The following is a 21911-nucleotide window of genomic DNA, read 5'->3' as shown; positions in this document are numbered from 1 at the left end:
GGGAGAGGTTTCTATTGGCTAGGAACAGAAATTCAGTGTAACCTTCTATATTATACACTATCATGATTTTTACATAAACGGTACTGCTATTTTTCTTATGATGGAAATAGTATGTGTATTTTATAAAGCTATCTTGGGTATTGGTTTTGTGCATACCACCACCCAGTCCACATAAAACATAGCTGCTAATATCTTCTTTGCCTGTTAATCTAGCCACGTTACCCTACTGCCTCTTTAATCTCCACTGACTTCCCCTTTTCTATTGCAGTAAGTTCATACTTCTCATGATTGCCCCCTTCCCTACCTGCCCTCCCTAATCTCTTATCACGTCTTCCCACCACAAACCCTCTTCAGCCTTGTGACCTGTGTGTCTGCTTCTCCAACACCTGTCTGTACTTTCTTCCATGCTGCCTCCTATGCATGGAATGCCCTTGCTGAGCTGGTGCATAAAGCCACTATCCTCCCCACATTTCAATCCCTCCCAGACACTCATTGCTTCCATGACAACCACGAGAAACTAGCTGGTGAAGTCATTTGCGCATCTGTTTCCTGCATGAGTGAACTGCTCCTCTGTGTGTGGAGGGGATCCAGTGTTGGACGGGTAGAGCACAAAGGGAATATTAAATGAGAACTACTGTAGAAAAATCCACATGGGCTGAATTGTGGAGGAAGGGCGAGAAAAGGGGAATGTAGGGAGCTTAAATTTAAGAAAAATGTAAAAAGAGAACAAAATCCTACTCTGTAACTAACAAGACCTGTCTATCATCGCCCTGATCATTTTACTCACATGTCCTTTCCCCCACCCTTCATTTGCCTTTGCCTTTTTAGATTGAATGCTCTCAGGGGTAAGGGCAGCATCATCTTCTGTGGTTAGAAAGCACCTAGCACAGTGCACTACATCAATCGCAATAAATATTAAATACTCAACAGTGTAATTGGTACTAAGTTACAGTACACTTAAAACAAGCCTTGGGACTTCAGCAAAGATTTATTTCCAGGAATTGGGGTCTGATAGTGTTGACATGCTTTTATGAGGTGCTGAGCACCTACCACTGAAGCTGATAGGAGCAGAGGGTGCTGAGCACTTCACAGGAAGCACTCGCAGACCCTTACAGGAGCAGGCCCTTTATTTTTAAAGCTCTGATTTTTAAAGAAAACCCTCTTGCCCACAAGGAAGTGCTTCCCAGCATCATTACTGTAGCAAGGAAACAGCCCCAACTTTCAGCTTTAGGGTAGTAGTTCTCAATATCAGGGCCTGCAAAATCTCAGGGCCAGATCCTCAGCTGGTGCAAATCAGTGTTGTTCTATTGAACTTCTATGGTGCTAAGCCAATTTACAGTGGCTGAAGATCTGGCTCTTTGCGGGTACAGCCTCCCTTAGAGAAGTATGTTTTGGTTCCCTTCGACTCTACCTTAGCATGCTATTGACTATCACATCTGAAAACATTTGACCAAAAAATGGGAGTGTAAAGTGCCTTGAGAGATTTTTTTTTAAATTTCTGAACACTTGATTTTTTAAAAAAGAAATCCATCCTGTCATGGTGGATCTCCAACATGTATCTAATCAAAGGAAGAATTTAAACTTTTACCTTCCATTTGAACAAACATTTTTTCTTGATTAGATGTATTGAAACTTTTATTTAGCCAAGTCATATCAAATGGTGCAAGACATTATACAAATTAGGAAACCCTGGTACTGTCAATTCTCTGACAGGAACATAGAACACACTGACTGAGTTCCAGTTGGTTTGCGAATCTGTCTGAGGTGGTGTGGTAGATTTTTCTTTTCTGTGTTTGCCAAGAGACTTACTCATCCCTCCTGTAGAAAACAATACTACCTTTTCCGGTTTAACTCTGTTGCAGAGGTTTGAATGCAGTTTCTTCAGTTTAAGGGTCTGATCCTGCACCCACTGAAGTCCATGGCAAGGCTCCCATTGGTGTAGGATTGGAGCCTAGTAGGACTCAGCGCTTTAGTTACAAATAGAATGTCAAATCATTATAACGGAAAGTAATTTGGAGGGCAAGGGGGAGGAGGGAATCTCATTTTTGTCCAGTTAGTTTACTTTGTGCCTTTGGCAGCCAGAGGTGCTGAAACTGGGGGTGCTGCCCCACCCCCTGGCTTAAAGTGGTTTCTATTATATCCAGGGTTTACAGTTTGGTTCAGTGGCTCTCAGCACCCCCACAATACAAATGGTTCCAGCGCCCTGTTGGCAGCACTTTGTATGTAGTCAGTCAGTTTCACATCCCATCTCCAGCTCCAGCCTCTATATGATGAGTGAATTAGTCAATACTCCCTTGCACAGAAGAGACCTTTATAACTATCAACAAGAGAGGAGAAAAACCCTTGTAAACATTTATTTAAAGGGAATTTTATACATTTATTTCACGGCATACCATTTAAAGGATGAGCAACCAGAAACTTTTTTTTAAAAAAAGGTCAGTTAAAAAATTCCAATTGATAGCATCCTTTTAAAAATAAACACTCTACTCAAGACACTTTATGGATCAAATGGGGTAACCGTCCCATGTGCTGCAATTAACGTGAGTGAAACCTCCATGCAGTGTGAGTCTCATATCAGGCCTGTAGAGGCAAAGCTAGCTCCCACTTCTGAGGCTGGGGAGGGATCCTTGACAGTGGAACCGGGGTGTGATGTGTCCCCCTGCCGTAGCCGTGCAGAGGAGAAGGGGGAAGGGAGAGGGCATTGGGCACTCTGGGCAGGGTTAGCTGAGATGGTGGAAAAAACCCTTGAGCCTTGTCTCCACACTCCAGCTTCGACCCACATTAGCAATAGCAGAGCTGAACCACTGGGGAACAATATGTGCCATTTTTGCTGGTGCAGAAGCGCTAGAAGTATCAATAGGAGCATACCTATGGCAGGGGGTGCCTTAAATTAGATGCCTAATTTGAAAGCTGGGTCTGTGATTTCATTTTATTTATTTATTGGGGGGATGTGTCTTTTAAAATACATTGTGTGGTCTAAGTGTAAGAAAATCAAGTGATAACTCCCAGAGACATGTATTTTATTTGAAGAAAATGGGTTTACTGCGCTGAGTGAAAAAAACAACCCCACTGTTTTCTACTGATCTTCATTACTTTCATTTGTGTCATCCCTTGGATGGAGTCTCAATACAGTGACTACAGGCAAGGTCCTGAAAGATGAGGAGTGATTCCTAATATAGGCTGAGTGCCTTCAACTTCCATTAACTCCCATGGGAGATCAAGGCACTCAGCACTTCTCAGGTTGCCAAACAGATTGCTTTCTAGTGATAAGAAATTCTTTATATTCTGAGCTCACTCTGAATTCATTTTTTTAAAAAATCTATCCAAAGGGAAGAATTGGAACTTAAGCCAAATCTTCTATCATCTCTGTGTAAAGTTACAAAGGTTTTTATGGACATTCTGTTCTAATTGCCTAACTCTCAAAAGCAGTCCCATTAAAGTCAATGTAACTCAGTAAAGGTTGCAGGATCAGATATTGAATCCTTTGTTAGAGAAAAGGTCTTTAGTTCTTCTAAAGCTGATTCTACACGTTTGAGAGAGAAAATGACAGACAATTTGGGTCTGTGGTGATTGCTAAAATGATGCCATGTGCATTTTTTGCCTCACTTTTTCCACACAGGGCACACTACAGGACCAAGAATAAATAATGACAAGCTATACAAATTCACCTATTCAACAGAAGTGCTTATCGATAGGGTTAAAGGATTACCAGAGGATAGCGCGGGCTACCGGATTTCATCCGGTGTGGATGTCAACCTAGTATGGAGAAACCCCAACAATGATGATGACCAGTTGATCAAAATTATGGTAGGAGTTTTCAAAAGCATATAAAAGCAGACAAATTACTTAAAGACCCCACCTTTTTCAGTAGTCTATTCCATTGTGTGCTGCTTTGTGACATGTATAATAAATTAGAGTGTTTATCAAAATTAGGATGAATTACTCAAACAAAGAGATCGTTACACATCTACAAGCCAGAAATCTGTTACCTATTGAAACAAGATATCTGAGGCAAAGGCCAGGCACTGCAAGGTTCTGAGCACCTCCTGTTGCTATAGGAGACATCCACGTGAGGACAAGATCATCTAATAGGTCCTTTCCATCCTAAGTTTTGACTCTATGACAAGTCCTCCATTATGTCTATGTAACATATGTAATATTTTGGCACCACGTAATGTTTTGTTTACTGGAGTGGTTATACTTTGCCGGAGTGATGCTCAGATTCTAAACCAATCGCCATCCAAACTAAAAATAAAGTTTTCCAAGATCTGTCTATACAAAAAAAGATCTAACTGCCTTATCGAAAGTCATTATGTATGACCATGTTGTAAACATTATTAGGACTCACAGATATTCTAGTAGGTTCTGTTTAACTGACAATATAGGCAGATAGATCTTGAAGAAATGTTTCCTGTTGGGGTACAATTCTTTTTTAGAAGATGAGCATATCACCATGCCATCCTATCTGAGTCTCGCCAACTAAAATTAGTTTTGTAAGTTCAGTAGCTGCCTACAGAATATAAAATCACTCTGTGGTACCAAAACATTATAGGCCAGATTAACATAACAGCTCTGCATCCAACAGCTTCCATTTAGGCACCAACATGAGTTGGCCAGATTGTCAGACATGCTCAGCATCCAGCAGCTCTTGTTGAGAACAATGAGATTTGCTAGGTACTTTTGAAAAATCTAGCCATTTCAGGTAGGTGCCTTCCTCCTGCCAATGCATGATTGCTCCCTATGTTGGGTTTTTTTTTCCTTTAATTTTTTAGATAAAAGATGTTAAGATTGAAAATGTGAATGAACGTCCAGCAGCAAAAAACATCTTTAAAGGGAAACACTCAGAAAATATAATTGGAAAAGAATATCTGTCAGCTTTACAAAGGCCTGTAGTTCTCCAATGGACCCGTGGAAAGGTAAGTCCCTGCCTTTTAAAGTTCATGCATATTCCTTGGGGAAGCCCTGAACAAGTAATTTCTTGTTGGCGTGAAAAGATTCAGTAATTTGTCGTCTCTTTAGAGTTACTAATACACCATCCTGTCTTATTTTTGTACATCAAATATATTCATTTTGGGCTAGATTGTGACTTGCCCTTATTTGGATGCATTGTGGGGAAGACATAAGGAACCTCGTCAGCTCTTGGATTCTTGTGTTATGAGAGTGCTCTATGTTTGTATATATGTAAATTGTTCAGGGGAAGGTGCCAGGAGATGTCATTCAAGAATATGTAGCATAGTTCCTAGGTAGGATCAATAAAACTGGCTTTTTTTGCATTGCAGATAGCTGCTTCTGTGCAGCTCTTTACACCAGCTCTTAATACCTTGCATAGGAGCCAGCCAAAACTAGTCCCTGCTTTCTCTGTGCACATCTGGGGGCACGCAGTTATGCAAAGAGGGCCAGGAAAAAGCAAAGCCATGGCTGCACCCCCTCCAGCCCATAGACTTGCTGGGAATAGCACAGCAGAGAGAGCAGGCCACAGCATCCCAGAGGAACAGAGAGGAGGAGGTAGACTGGGGAGTTATCGGTATACAGGCAATAACTGAAGCTGCAAAACTGAATGATATCACCCAATGATAAGGGATAAAATCCTTGTTCTATTGAAATTAATGGGAGTTTTGTCACTGATTTCACTGGGGACAGGATTTCACCCAAGAGGTAGAGGGAGAAGAGGAGATATTATTTACCATGAAGGTAGACAATACTGAGTCTAGTCTAAAGCAATGTTAATCACTCAGGTGAGTACTTGAGTATATCTGTCTTACTGTCTACAGCAGTTAGGGTGACCAGACAACAAGTGTGAAAAATCGGGACAGGGGGTGGGGGGATAATAGGATCCTATATAAGAAAAAGACCCAAAAATCGGGACATCTGGTCACCCTAACAGCAGTGTTAGTGCAAATTATTGTAGTCAGATAAGTTAATTAGGCAGGATATTCAAAACCCTGAATCTTCAATTATTTCAATGAGATGTAGGTTCCTGACTGCCTAATTCACTTTTGAAAACGTGGCGTAGGCTGTAAATCACGTGTTTATGAAAACTTTATCTGAGATCACCATCCAACACAGCACTCACGTCAGATCATCATGTAGAGCCTCCACTGGTTACAAAATAATTAGATAAAATATCCTGAGATTGAAAATCTGAAATCTTCTGTGTTGTGTCTGTACTGTGAGATTTTCATCAAGAATCAGAAAAAAAAAAGTATTTCCTCTCCCACTGGCAAGGGGCTGGATTGTCATTTTACAACCTGTCCCGAGTAAAGGGCAGCACATAGCTCCGATGCCACAGGCACAGCTCAGAGAACCAGTGGTGACTCAGAGAGAGCTCCCATTTACTCGGGGGAAGGAATAAGTTACTTCACCCGGTCCCTCTTTCATGGAGCAGCATAGTTTCCTCATTGTGTCCAGTCAGCTACTCTGGCCAATGGATGGGGAGGGTAGAGCCAAGATTACTCCCACTTCCTCTCTATTCCCTTCCCACCCACTGGCTCACAGCAGAGTGTATCAGGGGAGCAGCCCCTGCTCTCCCAACCGCAGCCAGTGACAAACCTGCGTTGTGCTGAGCAGGGAAGTGTGTGGGGTTAGGGGGAGGTGGAGCGGAGGGGATCACTCCTTTTCAGCCCTCTGCAAAGTTGATTAAGGGTTGTGACAATCTAACTCCCAAAGATCTTCACCTACTGCTGTAAACAGGTTCTGAGCACATACACTGGCTGTCAGTTTGGCCTGCCCCATTGCAGATGCCACCAGGCCTGCTCAGTAAGTTTCAAACTTAGCCTTGTCATCAGTTTTACAAAACATAAAAAGGAACAGAATGGCACTGACTCTCCACTGTACGCATCTCTAAACCAGGATTAAAGTATCAGAGTAACACAACCTGAATACATCTGCTCCCAATACACTGCAAATATGTTGGCAGATGCAGCTCTTGTACTAGAGGCTGAGATGTAGTTTTCCATATAACTCTTTCTATAAACAATTTTTCTTGCCAACTAGTATGTTACTCTACCCCCTGTCACAATGACAAGATCTCCTCTTCCATGCCGGTTCCCTCTAATGCTGCAACCCTAACACAGATAACATATTGATTACATTTACAGTTTCTAGGAAGAAGGGCAGTATAAAAGCTCCTTAAATGCAGATTGAAGGTGCAAAGTCTTTTGTTACTAGAGAAAAAGCTCAGACAGGACAGTCTTCCCTTGTGGTTCAAAGGTTGGCGCATGCTTGACACGTCATTTAAGTCTCTCCAACTCTGATTTAGTTATGATTCATTCTGACTTATTGTAAACTTGTGGTTAAAGTGCAATGGGTACTAGATGTATGTGGGGAGGGAATGGGGTGTGAAGGGAGGGATTACTATGGGATGTGATGGTTTTGGCCACATCTTTGAGAGAATAATGCTGTAGGGGACCCATTTCAACCTGCATGTAAGAGTGAACCACTTGTGATCTTATATTTAGTTTTCCATTTCCTTTCTAAATTCTCTCTCATTAGCACACAGGAAGTCCTCTCAGGTGAGGCCTTATTTAGTTTTTGCCAGAGGCTTGAAACATCATCACCCCTTCAGTTATGGGTTGGATCCTGCAGTCAGTGGGGTTTTGCTTAAGAAAGAACTACAGGATAAGGTCCAATAAGCTCAATTTCCTGAGCTGAACTCTGGAAACTGGAAAGAAGTTTGCAGGGGATCACGTGGTGTTTCTCTGATTTAATCAGATGTACAGATTTACTGTTTGTTTTTGTTTCCACAGGTTAAAAACTTCTACTCCTACAAAAATGAACCTGCAGTTATTCAAAATCTCAAGAGAGGTCTGGCTAGTCTATTTCAGATACAGCTGCACTCTGGTGCTGCCAGGGAGGTACTGTACTGCATCAGCAATATAGAGATAATCAGATTGATAGAGTCCAATTTGATAGAGTCCTGAATGCACGTACGTGGCTCCCACTGATTTCACAAGTATTTAAAGGCCAGGACAGAATTTGGCCTTTTGTTTAAACTTGAACTTGTGATTGAAAAGTTCATCGGGGGAGTCTTTGGTACACTGTGTTTGGCTATATTCAAAGTTGCAGACGTTTAACTTTATAAGGTTTAAAAACTAATTTAGTGAAACCGGAGCTACCCCTGTCTGGACACACTTAATTTGATTTAAAAGTCCCTTGTTTCAATTTAGTTTAGTTCACTAAAGAATCAGCTTAAACTAAATCAACCTAAATGAGGTTTAAATAGAATTAAGAGTGTCCATGCAGGATTAGCAATGGTTTAAGTACATCGGTTTAAAATAATACATTGAGCTAAGCTCATGAAACTTTTGGCACCTTAGAGACTAACAAAGGTGCCACAAGTACTCCTGTTCTTTTTGCGGATACAGACTAACACGGCTGCTACTCTGAAACTTTGAACATGGACAAGGCCAGAGTCTTGCCAAAATTCACTCCAGCACAGGCAAATGCAGTGCCATCGTCAACTGTTTATAATTTAACATTTGTTTAATTAATGTTTACTTCGCTTCACATGCCGCTAATAAAAAAAATCAGCTCTGCCCATCCAAGAGAAAGTACTTTTTGCATAAGTTAAAAACAATCATACAAACAAAAATAAAACCAACAGCCTCTCTTACCCCCCCTTCCAAACTAGAAAATAATGAACCCAAAATTAAAATCAACCTCAGACAGTACACCACCTCTCACACCAGTACCCAAGAGTTAAGAAAACAGATAATCTTTGGAGTGCACCCTATAGCACAACAGATTGATTCAAGTAATTGCCCCTGGACATGTTGTTAAGACTCCTGCCGGTGCCTACCCAGCTGCCAACACTACAAGCCTGCCATTCAGCATAGACTGTGTATGTGTATGAGAGGGGAAAAACAAACATCAAAAACATGACAACAAATGAGAAATGGGTGACTGAAAATAATTTTTCTTTTTCCTTTTTCAAGGTGGATGTCTCTGGGAAATGCAATGTTACTTACCATGCTCGAGAAAGTCAAGTGACTAAAATTAAAGCCCTGGGCACCTGTGAAATCAAAAAGACAGGATTTACTAGCCATAATGAGGTACAATGTGGTTCATGTTTGAAAAAATAAATACAAGAATCAGCATGTCAGATAAATGTCTAAAATTAAAATAGCCAGTTCTGAGTGATAGTTTATTTGATGTTTGCCCATACGCAGTGGTAGATATATGTGACCAATGGAAGTCATTTTAATGTACAAAGCAACAAAGAGTCCTGTGGCACCTTAAAGACTAACAGATATATTGGAGCATAAGCTTTCGTGGGTGAATACAGGACGAAGTGGGCATTCACCCACAAAAGCTTATGCTCCAATACATCTGTTAGTCTTTAAGGTGCCATAGGACTCTTTGTTGCTTTGTACAGATCCAGACTAACACGGCTACCCCGCTGATATTTTAATGTACATTATTTGTTTTACCTTAAAATACATTCTGCTTATACTCTCTTTACTTTCTCTCATTATTCCCTTCCTTGCATTGTAGAGCGCATGCTACAGCTGCATGTTTCATGTAGGACACTTCCTAGTATATGCTTTATCCCCAAATACTATGTGCATTACCAGCAAATGAAAACATGGGGGTAGATCCTCAACCAACGTAAAATGCCACAGTTCAACTGAAGTCAATGGAATTATAACATGTATACCTGCTGGTGATCTGATCCAGCACTATCTATGGAGACTTCCAGGATGTCCTGTCTTCTTTGTGGTTTTAATTAATATGTGTTTCTTTCTATGTGGGTAAAGCTTCTATATATGTTTGCAGTGCTAGTAATAACTGTAAACCCTTCCCCAGCTATTATATGTGTTTAGTACATACTGCAGATGTAGGACCAGATCCCGACCCCTGGTATGGCACTTTGGTGGCATAGGGAAGTAGTAAATTTGGTCTAACTGCACAGCTGGTTCCCCTGGCATGACAAAGGAGGTATGGTGTATAATGGATGTGGCCACAAAGCGGCTGTGCCCTAGCGATCCATGCCTAGCATAAATGCCCCTTTTAGGTTGTTACTAACAAGTGCAAATTAGAACCATGCTAAGGATACTCGAGCTAACCCAAGAGGCCAAACTAGTCCTTGTCCGCTGTAGAGATCCATAAAGCACAAAGGTGGTATACAGACATCTTTGCCCTGCTCCTTCTTGGCTTCTGCACCGAGGGCAGTCCGGCCGAATCTAAGCATTGAGTGGCTAGTATTTCAAGCTTACCCCAAAGAATTCAAGTTGTTTATGAACAGGTCATTAGAGTAGATAGCTAGTTTGCTTTCCACAATATGTTCTAGATATGGGAGGCCTACAATGTTGGGCCAGATCCTGCAACACCAACTCACATGAGGAAATCTGACTCTTAGGAGTTGTCTCACTGATTTTCTTGAGAATCTTCTTTTCTGATGGTTGCCTTTAAAAAAAAACAGAAAGAAAAAAAAGAAAAAACCTTGATCTACGAATTATTGGGTGTCTTTTCAGCAATATTCAATTCCCTAGCCCCCTTTTTCTCTCCCCACCACCCTCTGAGAGGTAGGGAAGCATTATTGCAATTTGCCAATGAAAAATTTGAGACACATAATGGGCAAGTGATTGGCTCATGGTCACAGATAAGGTGATCATGTCAGAAATGAAATGAGAACTCTGGAGATCTTGGCTCCCAATCCTGGGCTTAGATCCCTTTCCTATACTGGGGGATAGGCCCAGTCCCAGATTCCTCAACAGGGCCTTAGTTCAGTTAGAGATTTGCCTTGGGTTTGGACTGTAGGATCTGGCCCTATTGTCTTGTTTGTTATTATTTTTCAGCTTTTAGATGTCAGTACAAAAGTCACATCTGCTACAATTTATGTCCTAGAAGACAGCTTTATTAAATCCGTGAGAGCAGAAGAGAATCATGTTTTATCTTTGAATTTCCGGCAAACAACAAATGCCAAAATAGTTTCCAAGTAAGGTGGCTAATTTGATTTTTTTTAATGTTTAACTGTTAAATCCAACTAATAATGGCTGGGTAGGAATAATTAATTATATGTATTTTAGATGTTTACTTAACCTTATAATTAAAAATAGAAAACCACTGACTAGTGTATATATTTAGTGTATGTAACTATACTTTGCAGTCACTTCTGTCATCATTCTCCCTCCCTCCCTCCCTCACTATTTCCTATTGTTTGTTATACACACTTGTGGTGTCTTGTCTTAAATTAGGGCTCATGTCTGCAAACACATGTATTTTATTCATGCAAGCAGTGCCATTGACTGCAATGAGACTGCTAGCGAGAGTAAAATGTCTGCACGATCATGGCCTAAGACCATAAACTCTTCAGAAAGGATTTCTGTCTAACCTATATGTTTTGTGGAGTACCTAGTTCAATGGGGCGCAAATGTACTATCATGCTGCAAGTAAATAATGAAATAATAATAGTTGGAGCTGGTCAGACCATTTAGAAAAATTCAGAATGTCCATGAAATTTTTTTTTAAAAGAGTGCTGATTTTTCGGTTAATGAGTCTTTTTTCCAGTTTTTGATCACTTTCTTAATGGAGGTATTAAGCCATAACAACATTCTAGTTCTGTAGTCATTCCATTTCTGCATCCTCTCATTTCTTTAGTAGAATTTTAAACAGAGATTGACCCAAGCTGCAAGATGCAGCTCCACATCTAGACTTCCAGCATCTGAAAGCTCAGAGGTGTTTGGATCATGGCCTGTTATATAGATCGGGATCAACTGCAAAATTTGGAACAATGTCTGAGTCCAGACTCCAAAATCCCCACCAAAGTTTGGAGGCATTCCTATCCAGGGAATTGGTGCAGGAACATTCTTAGGGTTTGTCTACTAAGACTTAGTGTGCAGCAAACCAGGGTGCAAATGTACAGCTCACTAGCCTGTGGCACACAAAGTCACCATGTGGCCCCTGCTGCTGCACACTGAAAGATCCACAGTGAGCACTGACATACTGCTGTTTGGGTGGTAGGGTCCACATGGACAGTTAGTGCACAACAAGCTCGTGTGCTGTGGATTTACACCCCAGCTTGCAGTGCACTAAGTCTCCATGTAGACAAGCCCCTAACATTATGGTATAAGCATAACGTTTCAAGAAAGCAGGGCATTTGCCATTTCAGTAGTCAGAAGTTTCTTATACAGAAGCACATGAAATATTTCAGACTAAAGACCCCGCTTTAAATTATCTGGCAGTAAGGTATATTTACACCTACAAGTTCTGGAAGGCTGTTTCCCATAGGTTATGGAGTTGAATCCTAGATAGCCTAATACTTGGGTACCTTATTAATTAGACAGATTGATTTCCTCCATTTCCCTCCAGCAACAACTCCGCTAGTATTAAATCCTCCTGATAGTTTAAAATGGAAAAAAAGATTTACAGTGTTTTCCTATAACTTCTCAAATGAGAAATTCATTGATTCTATGATTCACATCAATGGGATAATATATTTCTTTCTCCACATAATTCATTTACTTCTTCAAAACACATTCCAATTTAACAGTGTTTTTTTCAATGTATGGCTGTGCAGGCAGAAACTGGAACTGAAGTCCATGGAAGCTGGCCCTAGAGTGATTGCTGGGAAGCAGGTTGCCAGCGTTATCAATACTTTGGACTCTAATTATATAGCAGTTCCACTAGTGGCAGAGCCAGTGAAGACTGAATGCAAAAACTGTCCCTCAGTAAGTAACCACACTGTTAGAGACTTAAATTCAAGGAGGTGAGCAGAACAGGTTTGAAAAAGAAATTTCTATCCAACAAATATGCCAAAGAAAGACGTGGAATATATCATTATAAATGCCACAGGAATTCCCCAAAACGTCTGAACATTATGGTAGTGCTGTAATGAGTCAACAACCAAGGCTGAGTTGAGTTTTGCACTTAGTGGAATTAAACCCTTTTGTTTTCTATGAATAATATCATGTATCTCCCTCTAAACTTACAGCACATATTCTTAAGAACAGAGAATGGAGTTTCTGAGAATTTACAAATAAAGTCATAAATGTATTAATTATAATCACTTTCAAATAAAATGGGCCTTTATATATATATATTTTGAAAGTCTAACCTTTCTTCCCACTCCCTCTAGCAAAACAATCTTGATTTTTGATATTTGACTTACACACTAGCAAAATCTAAGGTAAAAGCTACTTAAAAAAAAAAGTAGTGATATTGTCAACAAATATTTTAACTGATATTACGATAATTGAATGGGTTTCTTTCAGTGAACAGATACCCTAGAATTTAGAAGTTATGATTCTAAAAACTTTTTGATGTGGAAGGTACGGCTCCAATTCAGCAAGATACTGAAGTATGTGCATAATTTGAAGCCTTTAGTAGGTCTATTCATGCACTTAAAATACCTTGCTGGTTTGGAGCCCGTGTAAATTATTTGGCAGTACAATCATGCTGTAATGTTGTGTTTTTTTCCTAGAGTTTGTATAGCTGAACAGAAGGGATATTGCATGAGTAGTAAAGAAGTTCCGAAGGGGAGGGTACATCAATGGGAGGCAAACAGCATGGAGTTGTGCTTCTGAATGTTTACACTGAACAGTTTCTCACTTCTTATTGTGAGAGCTGAGGTCAAATCATTTGGAACTGAATTTGTCATAATAGTTGTAGAGAGAATTTCCAGGCCAAATTAAAAATCATGGGGTATATTTACAGAGCACCGCATGAGGAATGAGGCATGGCATTCTCACTGTAAACCTAGTGGAACGGTGACAATGGAGTCCTACTTTCCTACCGTATTTTACTGTAACTGCTATACAAAGACTGGGTCTATAAATAGACCACTATATCCAGAACAGCAACATCATAATATTTAGTACTTCCATATCATAATATATATTAATGCCACACTGATATAGTATGCCACACACCTTTACATTGTCAAAGGCCTTCACAAACATTACCTAGTTCACTTAGGTGTGGTTAGGATTAGTAAAAGTAACCATTATCCCCATTTTACAAGTAGGAAACCTAGATACAGAGAAAGGAAGGCCAACATTTTTAAACTTGGAAGCTTAAAGTTAGGCATGTAAATTCATACTTAGGCACCCCACATAAGTCACTTGATTTTCAGAAGTGCTGAGCAATCATTGTTCTTACTTAAATGGGTGCTCAACATTTCTGGGAATCAAGCCACCTATTAAGATGGCTACTTTAGTCATGCACATTTGAAAATTTTGGCTTAAGGAACTTTCCCCAGGCTAAAGAGTAAATCAGCTTCACAGCTGAAATTTGAAGCTGCTTCTCATGTAGTTTAACTATTAACTTGTCAACATATAAAAATAGTAACTGCATTATAATTTTTCTTTATCCATTTTACATGATTTCTAACCGCAACGGGTGAAGCATTTCCTGGCAATTAATGACGAGATGAATTCGAGACTCCAAGCTTCTTCCTGGGGTCTAGCCTCCTCAAACTGGTCAGCTGCCGGAAAATGCGAAAGAATCATTATAGCTGAATGAATGTTAACAGATGATTTAGAGTAATCTAAAGTAATGCAAGAGACATTGATTGTCTAGAGCACACCAACCGAAGGGCATCACTCACCACAAAAATTCATTTCTCTACGCTGTATATTTATTCATTTTCAGATTACAATAGCGATATTGACCTTGATGCTGGGCATCAGTGACCAGCTGAGATTAACAGCCCCCATCTGTGCCCCAGGCCATCAATTCCTCCCAGATGGTCATTAATCCCCAGGAAATACCTAGTGCCTCTGTCATTGTTGCCTAATTACTGTCTGTTACAGTTCATGGAAATTACACTCTGTACCACTGAAGTGATATTTCTGTTTGCAGGCAGGTTCAAGTGCTATAGCTTAATACAAACTCTATGAAGGTAGAATATTTTAGCAAAGATTGAACTGGTATTGATGTGATTTCCCACTTCGGAGAACTGCAATAAACACTGCTGCAAAGAACAGATGAGTTTTCACCAAGGAATGTCCTAGATAATACTAGATAACAGAAGTGGAGGCAGGTGATAGAATAGAGAAAAGGTCAAAATATCTGTACAGATTTCTTACCAAAGGGTGTCTGAAAGTAACCCTCTCAATCTTTAGATTTCTTAACGTTGAACATGGGCTTCTAAAACACTGCAATGGGAAGTCTGGAAATGTATAAAATAGATGCTGAGAGTTTAGCTGGATTGAAAAAAAGGGACTGGACATTTATATCACTAACAGGAACATCCAGAGGTACAATAGTAAGGATTTAAAAAAAAAAAAAAAAAAAAAAAAAGAAGAGAGAGGTTGACAACAATTGGATGGGATATAAATCCTCACAATTCAGGACATAAACTAATCTCTAACCACAGACAGAAGGAAGAAACTTTTATTTTGGACATATTGTCCCATAACTGCCCACTGCAGGGTTTCTTGCCCCTCCCTCTCAAGTATCTTGTACTTCCCACCTTGACTTGGGTAGTCAAGTATCCAACAGGATACTTGACTAGACGAACCAGTGGTCTGATTTAGTATGGCAATTCTTGTGTTCCTCTAGTGCTGGTACATCATTTTTGACCGACTCTTTATTGTGACCTAAATTTCACCCTCTTTCCCTTCCACAACTGTTGTTCAGCAGTCTGTGCCGCACTTGATTGCTCTCCACCACAGCAGAGGTAGTTGTATTTCAATGGTATATGGGTATAGTTTGTGGAGCACTTTAAAGATACTTTGGGATGACATGTGCTATATACATGTAACATATTATTAATGATTCAACAACTGAAAGCATGCAAAAGCATCCTGTTTCCAATACTCTAACTACCATTTTATAAAGCAGCCACAAATTGCTACCCCTCTTCACCATACATAATTGTAGAAGACAGAAATGGGAAAGTTGTATGGGGGCATCTGCAAAGGCTTCTTACAAAAGTGCCATCTTCTAAAAAAAAAATGTCAATGTGGCATTTCACATTTCTTTCAATAGTGAAGTTTCAAGAAAACTAGAGCCACATCATGAGAACACTATATTTACAGAGGCTGGGCAACCATGTTTTGGACCAAAATATATCACATTTCAGATATTATGTAGTACTCAAGTGATACTGTAGACTTCAATGAGATGCTCAATTTTGGTTTCGCTGCAGTAATGTAATTGCTGGGACCTGGAAAAGGTTTAAGAAACACATGGTACCATAGCAGAGGCATATTAAATGATATCTATCTAAGGAATCTCCAGTATATGAGATTTCAACTAGAATAAACTATACTCAACATATCTATCATGAGACTGATTTCTGAGAATTGAAACCAGTGCACAAGGTTTGACACAATTTTTTAAATTATTTTGCAGATTTCTGAGCACTGGCAGGCTATCAGGAAACAACTGGAACCTGAAAACCTTTCCAAAGCTGAAGCAACAAGAAGTTTTTTGTCCTTCATTCAGAACCTCAGGGAAGCTACGAAAGAGGAGATACTTCAAATTCTTAGAAGTGAAAGAAATGAAGTACTGTAAGTCACCAAGAGCAACTTTTATGCTGTAATAAAGGATTTACAAAACACAAAAAATGTGGGGTGGGTGCATGGGAGAGAGTAACTCATCCACATACATGTGTAATCATATTAGTGATATGCTGGATCTGTAATAGTTAACACTTTTCTATCTACAGGGAAGGGGAAGTTTTTGTATGATAGTGCTTGCTTCTGCAATAATATGTTCTTGCAGTTTATTATTCAGCCCCTAGATGCCTTTAGCAACTGTATAGCATCCCAGATAGTCTGGTCTCTGGTAAACAACAGAGTCAAAGTTGGAACTCAAGCTGAGTGGAAACTCCTTCATCTGCAGTTATAGCTCTTTTCTTTTTACAGACACACTTTTCCTTTTTCAGATTTAATCCTGTGGACTTTAAAACACTAAGAACACTTCTAAGCCTTTTATCAGACTCTTCCTCTGTATTGGCATAAAACAAAATATCATCTACATGTATGGATACCCCTTGCTGTCCTTCACCTATCTTGTCCTAGAAGATTTCAGGAGCACTGGTTTTGCTAAAAATGTAAATGCTGAAAGCAGTAGCGGCCAAAAAGAGTAATAAATTCTACCTATGATTTACTTTCCATGATCAAACCTGTCAATAGCTCAACCTCTTTGTTTCTGTGAGTAGCCGTGTCTTTTCAATACATTGCCTAACACACTTCAATAACTTATTAATTTCCACTCCTCACTTTACAGTCCTCAGCTGGTGGATGCTGTAACCTCTGCTCAGACCCCAGCCTCACTGGAGGCCATGCTGGAGTTCCTGGACTTTAAGAATGGAAGCAGCTCTGTCCTGCAGGAGCGGTTCCTATATGCCTGTGGATTTGCTTCCCACCCCAATGAGTTGCTACTGAAATCTTTAATTGTAAGTCAAAATGGCAGAAAAACACAAGCTCATTTATTACTCAAAGAGCCTAAGCCATGCTGAGAGGGGAAGGAAGGGGTGTTGTCCAAGCACCTCATAACTTTGAGGTGTGCATATTCTGCTGCAGGTTGTGGCTCATACAGTACCCACAATGCATAGGATTTCGATGCAGAACCTATATCTACTTTGTAAAATGTCATTTCTGCTTACACCATAGAAAACCTATTACATAACAATATGTAGGTACGTCCCCAGTTCTCCTAGAACGGGGTGGGCAAACTTTTTGGCCCAAGGGCCACATCTGGGTATAGAAATTGTATGGCGGGCCATGAATGCTCACAAAATTGGGGTTGGGGTGCGCATGGGGGTGAGGGCTCTGTCTGGGGGTGCAGGCTCTGGGGTGGGGCCAGAAACAAGGAGTTCAGGGTGTGGGAGGGGGGTCCGGGCTGGGGTAGGGAGGGTGGGGTGCGAGGGGGGGTAAGGGCTCCAGCTGGGGTGCGGGCTCTGGGGATGAGGGGTTTGGGGGGTAGGAGGGTGCTCCAGGCTGGGACCAAGGGGTTCGGCGGGTGGGAGGGGGATCAGGGCTGGGGCAAGGGGTTGAGGTACTGGGGGGTGGCTCAGGGGTGCAGGGCAGCGCTTACCTCAAGTGGCTCCCAGAAGCAGCAGCATGTCCCCCCTCCAACTCCTACGCAGAGGCACAGCCAGGTAGCTCTGCTGCATGCTGCCCCGTCCACAGGTGCTGCCCCTACAGCTCCCATTGGCCATGGTTCCCAGCCAATGGGAGCTGCGGGGGGCAGTGCTTGGGGTGGGGGCAGCGTGTGGAACGGAGCCCCCTGGCTGCCCCTACGCGTAGGAGCCGCAGAGGGGACATGCTGCTGCTTCTGGGAGTCGCGCGGAGTGGCCCCTGACCCTGCTCCCTGGCTGGAGCGGGGAAAGCCCCAGACCTTGCTCCCCGCCGGGATCTCAAGGGCCGGATTAAAACAGCTGGCAGGCTGTAGTTTGCCCACCCCTGTCCTAGAGACTACCAGATCAAGCAACATTTTACAAATTATTCTTGTTAGTATACCAATTCAGAGATGAAATATATAGGAGCTAAGTATTTCTATTATCTGTTGACATCAGGCTTTAAACATCAGCTTCATAAGGAACTGCTGTGTCAGATATTCTGAATGAAACTTAAAAGGAAAAAAAACTACATTTGCAAGGCCGGCTCTGGCTTTCTGGCCGCCCCAAGCAAAAAAAAAAAAAAAACAGAAACCAAAAAAACCGCGGCGGCCAGAACAGCAAAGCAAAAAAAAAAACAACCTGCGGCGCGGCCGGAGCCAGGGGGACCCCCTGCCCTGCAGATGTGCCCCGGCTAGCGGGGGGAGGGGGAGGGAGCGGGGGGAGAGAGAGAAGGGGGGTGGCCGGGGCGCTGCCACGTGGTCCCTCCCGCCGTACCCCCTGCCGGGAGGGCTCTGCACCGCTCCGGTCGGCTGGGAGGGAAGGACGCAGGCTGCCCTGCCGGGCTTGCTGCAGGGTGCTCCTGTCCTCCACGCCGCTGCCCTCTACAGGGCGGCTGGAGCAGAACAACAAACAACAACAACAAAAGCGGCCGTGCCGCCCTAGGATTGGGCAGAATGCCGCCTTCTACAAGCTGCCGCCCCAAGCACCAGCTTGCTCGGCTGGTGCCTGGAGCCGGCCCTGTACATTTGGTTATTACACCCAACGGCAGAACAGTACTCTGCTGAGTACAAGTGCGATCCTGTAAGGTGATGAGCACCCTCCTCTCCCAGGGAAGTCAACAGGAGTGGAGGGCGCTCAACACATTGCAGGATTTGTACCATTCTATTTAGATGTGAAGGCTAACAGTGCTCCCTTTCAATACCAGAACAGACTCCAGGGCCAGATTGGAAATAGTGAAATCAGAGAAACTGTTACCATCATCGTTGGTGCACTCGTCAAAAAGCTGTGTGACAAGGGAGGCTGCAAGCTGCCAGTAAGTATTTGCTGTTTTTCTACTGGCCAAATTCTGCCATTGGATGCACATGCACAACCCCTGCTGAAAGTATTGGGAGACTCATGCAAGCATCCCTCAGAATTTGCCCTCATGTTTTAAACGACACCTACCTTTAACATGATGGACAGACTTTCTTTAGAACAGGTTTTATTTTGTGCCCTGGGGGCCGGATTCTGATCTCAGTTATATCTGTTGTGCATGCAGATAACTCTTAACAACTCCTGATTTACACTAGGGTAACTAACATCAGACCTCTCTCTAATCCCAAATGCCTGTATGTTCCCAGCCTGGCAGTAGACATGGTACTTTTGTCTGGTTTTACAGAAGTTTTTGGCATCCCCTGAGAACTTTGTGCAGTCAGGGTCTACCTAAAACATGGAAACAACTTAGATTACAGATTCACTGGAGCAGGAATACTGGTCCAAGTGGTGGACTGTGTCTAATCTGTGCTCAGCGCAGGGCCATTCTATGGGTCATGACAAGAAGTATAGCAACCTGAGGGACAAGGAATCCTCAACTGGTCAGATCTGCTGGATGTATGACTCCTTTGCACGGCTGAAGAGTCTCAAGCATCCCGCCAGCACCCAAGGATTTACACCTTCTATTTTTCTGTTAAGTGCCATGCGTTCCTATACCGCTGTGTGAATAGGCACGAAGGAACATTTCCCGTGTCATTTCTTTCTGTCACAATTATTGGCCTCAGCAGTGGAGTCAGTATACTCCTTGAATCAACAGGTGCATGCTGAGTGAGTGGCATGTTTAGGAATCATGCATCAGGGCATGCCTGTAGATTTAAGGAAGTTTTCAGTATGCAGTTGAAAAGTCAGATCTTTGCTAAATGTGACCAATTATGTTTTAAACCAGCCAAAGGTATCCGGACCCAATCCGGCAGCTCCTACTCACGTGGGCGTTGAGCAAGCTTAGCACCTTGCAGGAAGCGCTCAGCACCTTGGAGGATCACGTCTTAAATGTGGCGTCTATTTTCTTTTCAGGCTGTTGTGCGAGCTAAGAAGCTGATCCTAGGAGGATTAGACAGGGCGAAGAAAGAGGATGATGTGAAGATGTACCTGCTGGCAATGAAGAACGCTCTTCTGCCTGAAGCAATTCCGCTGCTACTAAAATACGCTGAAGCAGGAGAAGGGCCCATCAGTAATCTTGCTGCCACAGCTCTGCAGAGATATGGCATCTCTTTCATCACCAGTGAGGTGAGAAGATTTACTGCAAGGGAAAAAGGACACGAGAGGACATTTAAAATCAAATGTAAATTAAGTGGAGCCCCTTCTTCATGTCCCACCCCATTTCAATTTACACTAGATATTTTTTCTTTCAATAAATGGTCTTTTATACCCTTTCACGGTGTAGCCAGAAAACTGTTCATGGCAGTTTTGATCTCTACACATCTCTCTCTTCCCACAGAACAGTATCTAGAATTAATCTGTGGCTCTAGAGTCACATGCAACAATTATGGTACAGCATGTGGAGCTCCCGGCTCTGATCTGAACTCCATTCACAGATGTGCTCACTTTGCTGTGTGGCACACGAGACATTAGCGGGAATGCTGAACATGTGAATCAGAGTGAACAGGATCCTTCCTTGCCCCCCAAGTAGCAAAGGAAAATGGGTGGAAAGGAGGAGAGAGGTACCTCTGTCTTCCTTCCCAGCAGCCAGGAAAGGGATTGGTCAAGAGGAATACTGAGAGATTATGGCAAATGGAACTACAGAAGATTACCCCAGAGCGAGGTCCTGACATCATTGCATTGCACTGTGTACTTCTGTTGCTGTTCTGCACCAACCACTGCTGACCTTGCGTTGTCATGATGCAATTTCACAACACAACCATCTCAGTCCATCAGCAGGCCATGACTGCTTCACTCTGTCACTCCATTAGTTAGGAAGTAGCTCTGCAGCCCTTCATGGTAAGATACCTCAGTAGCAGACAATCCTTAGCTTGTGGAAAATGTACGGTTATTTTTAAAGATACCTGTTCTCTTAACCATTTAAAAAAAATCTCCTTAGCCATTGTCAGCATTGTATTAATTCTCCTCCACTATGCGCTGGCCAACAATCTTGCTGTCAGTGCTAATGTGTAAGGCTGCATGTGAGCTATGGTTGAAAACATAACGGCTGCTCCATTTCCTCACACAATTACTGTACTACTAGTGTTTAACGTGTAAAGTGACACTGGGAGCATAAAAAGCACTATATTAAAACATACTCGAATATATTAGCTATGGACCTAGACTAGGCAGGAGTCAGGCTATGTGTTTGCATCTCTGACATCATAAATTAGTATGATTCCATTTTCTATGGATACCTGTGACTTATTAGGTGAATATTCTGTTTTCTGATTAGGTGAAGGAAACCATGAACCGGATTTATCACCAGAATCATAAAATTTATGAAAAGACCCTCAGAACCACTGCAGCTGCCATCATCTTCAGCAATAACCCATCCTACATGGAAGTGAAAAACCTCTTGCTTTCTATTGGAGAACTGCCATTGGAAATGAACAAGTACATGCTCTCATTAGTCCAAGATATACTTCATTTTGAAATGCCTGCAAGGTAC

The 21911-nt window shown here is 41.9% G+C and overlaps 1 protein-coding gene across 1 annotated transcript in view; it reads left to right on the top strand.

The window, feature by feature from the left end:
• MTTP (microsomal triglyceride transfer protein) overlaps positions 1-21911 on the top strand; it is a 37370-nt gene that overhangs the window by 2177 nt on the left and 13282 nt on the right. Inside the window, exons 2-12 of the mRNA XM_065405423.1 lie at positions 3620-3807; positions 4773-4916; positions 7746-7853; positions 8934-9050; positions 10797-10936; positions 12518-12668; positions 16297-16454; positions 17176-17344; positions 19215-19322; positions 20336-20548; positions 21696-21907. Of these exons, the coding sequence (XP_065261495.1) occupies positions 3620-3807; positions 4773-4916; positions 7746-7853; positions 8934-9050; positions 10797-10936; positions 12518-12668; positions 16297-16454; positions 17176-17344; positions 19215-19322; positions 20336-20548; positions 21696-21907 (1708 nt within the window). The remainder of the gene's footprint in view (positions 1-3619; positions 3808-4772; positions 4917-7745; positions 7854-8933; positions 9051-10796; positions 10937-12517; positions 12669-16296; positions 16455-17175; positions 17345-19214; positions 19323-20335; positions 20549-21695; positions 21908-21911) is intronic.

Source organism: Emys orbicularis, chromosome 5 (assembly GCF_028017835.1).
Source record: "Emys orbicularis isolate rEmyOrb1 chromosome 5, rEmyOrb1.hap1, whole genome shotgun sequence".
NCBI classification, from domain to species: domain Eukaryota; kingdom Metazoa; phylum Chordata; order Testudines; family Emydidae; genus Emys; species Emys orbicularis.
Note: the sequence above shows the minus strand (reverse complement) of the source record. Positions and strands in the feature narration are given on the sequence as shown.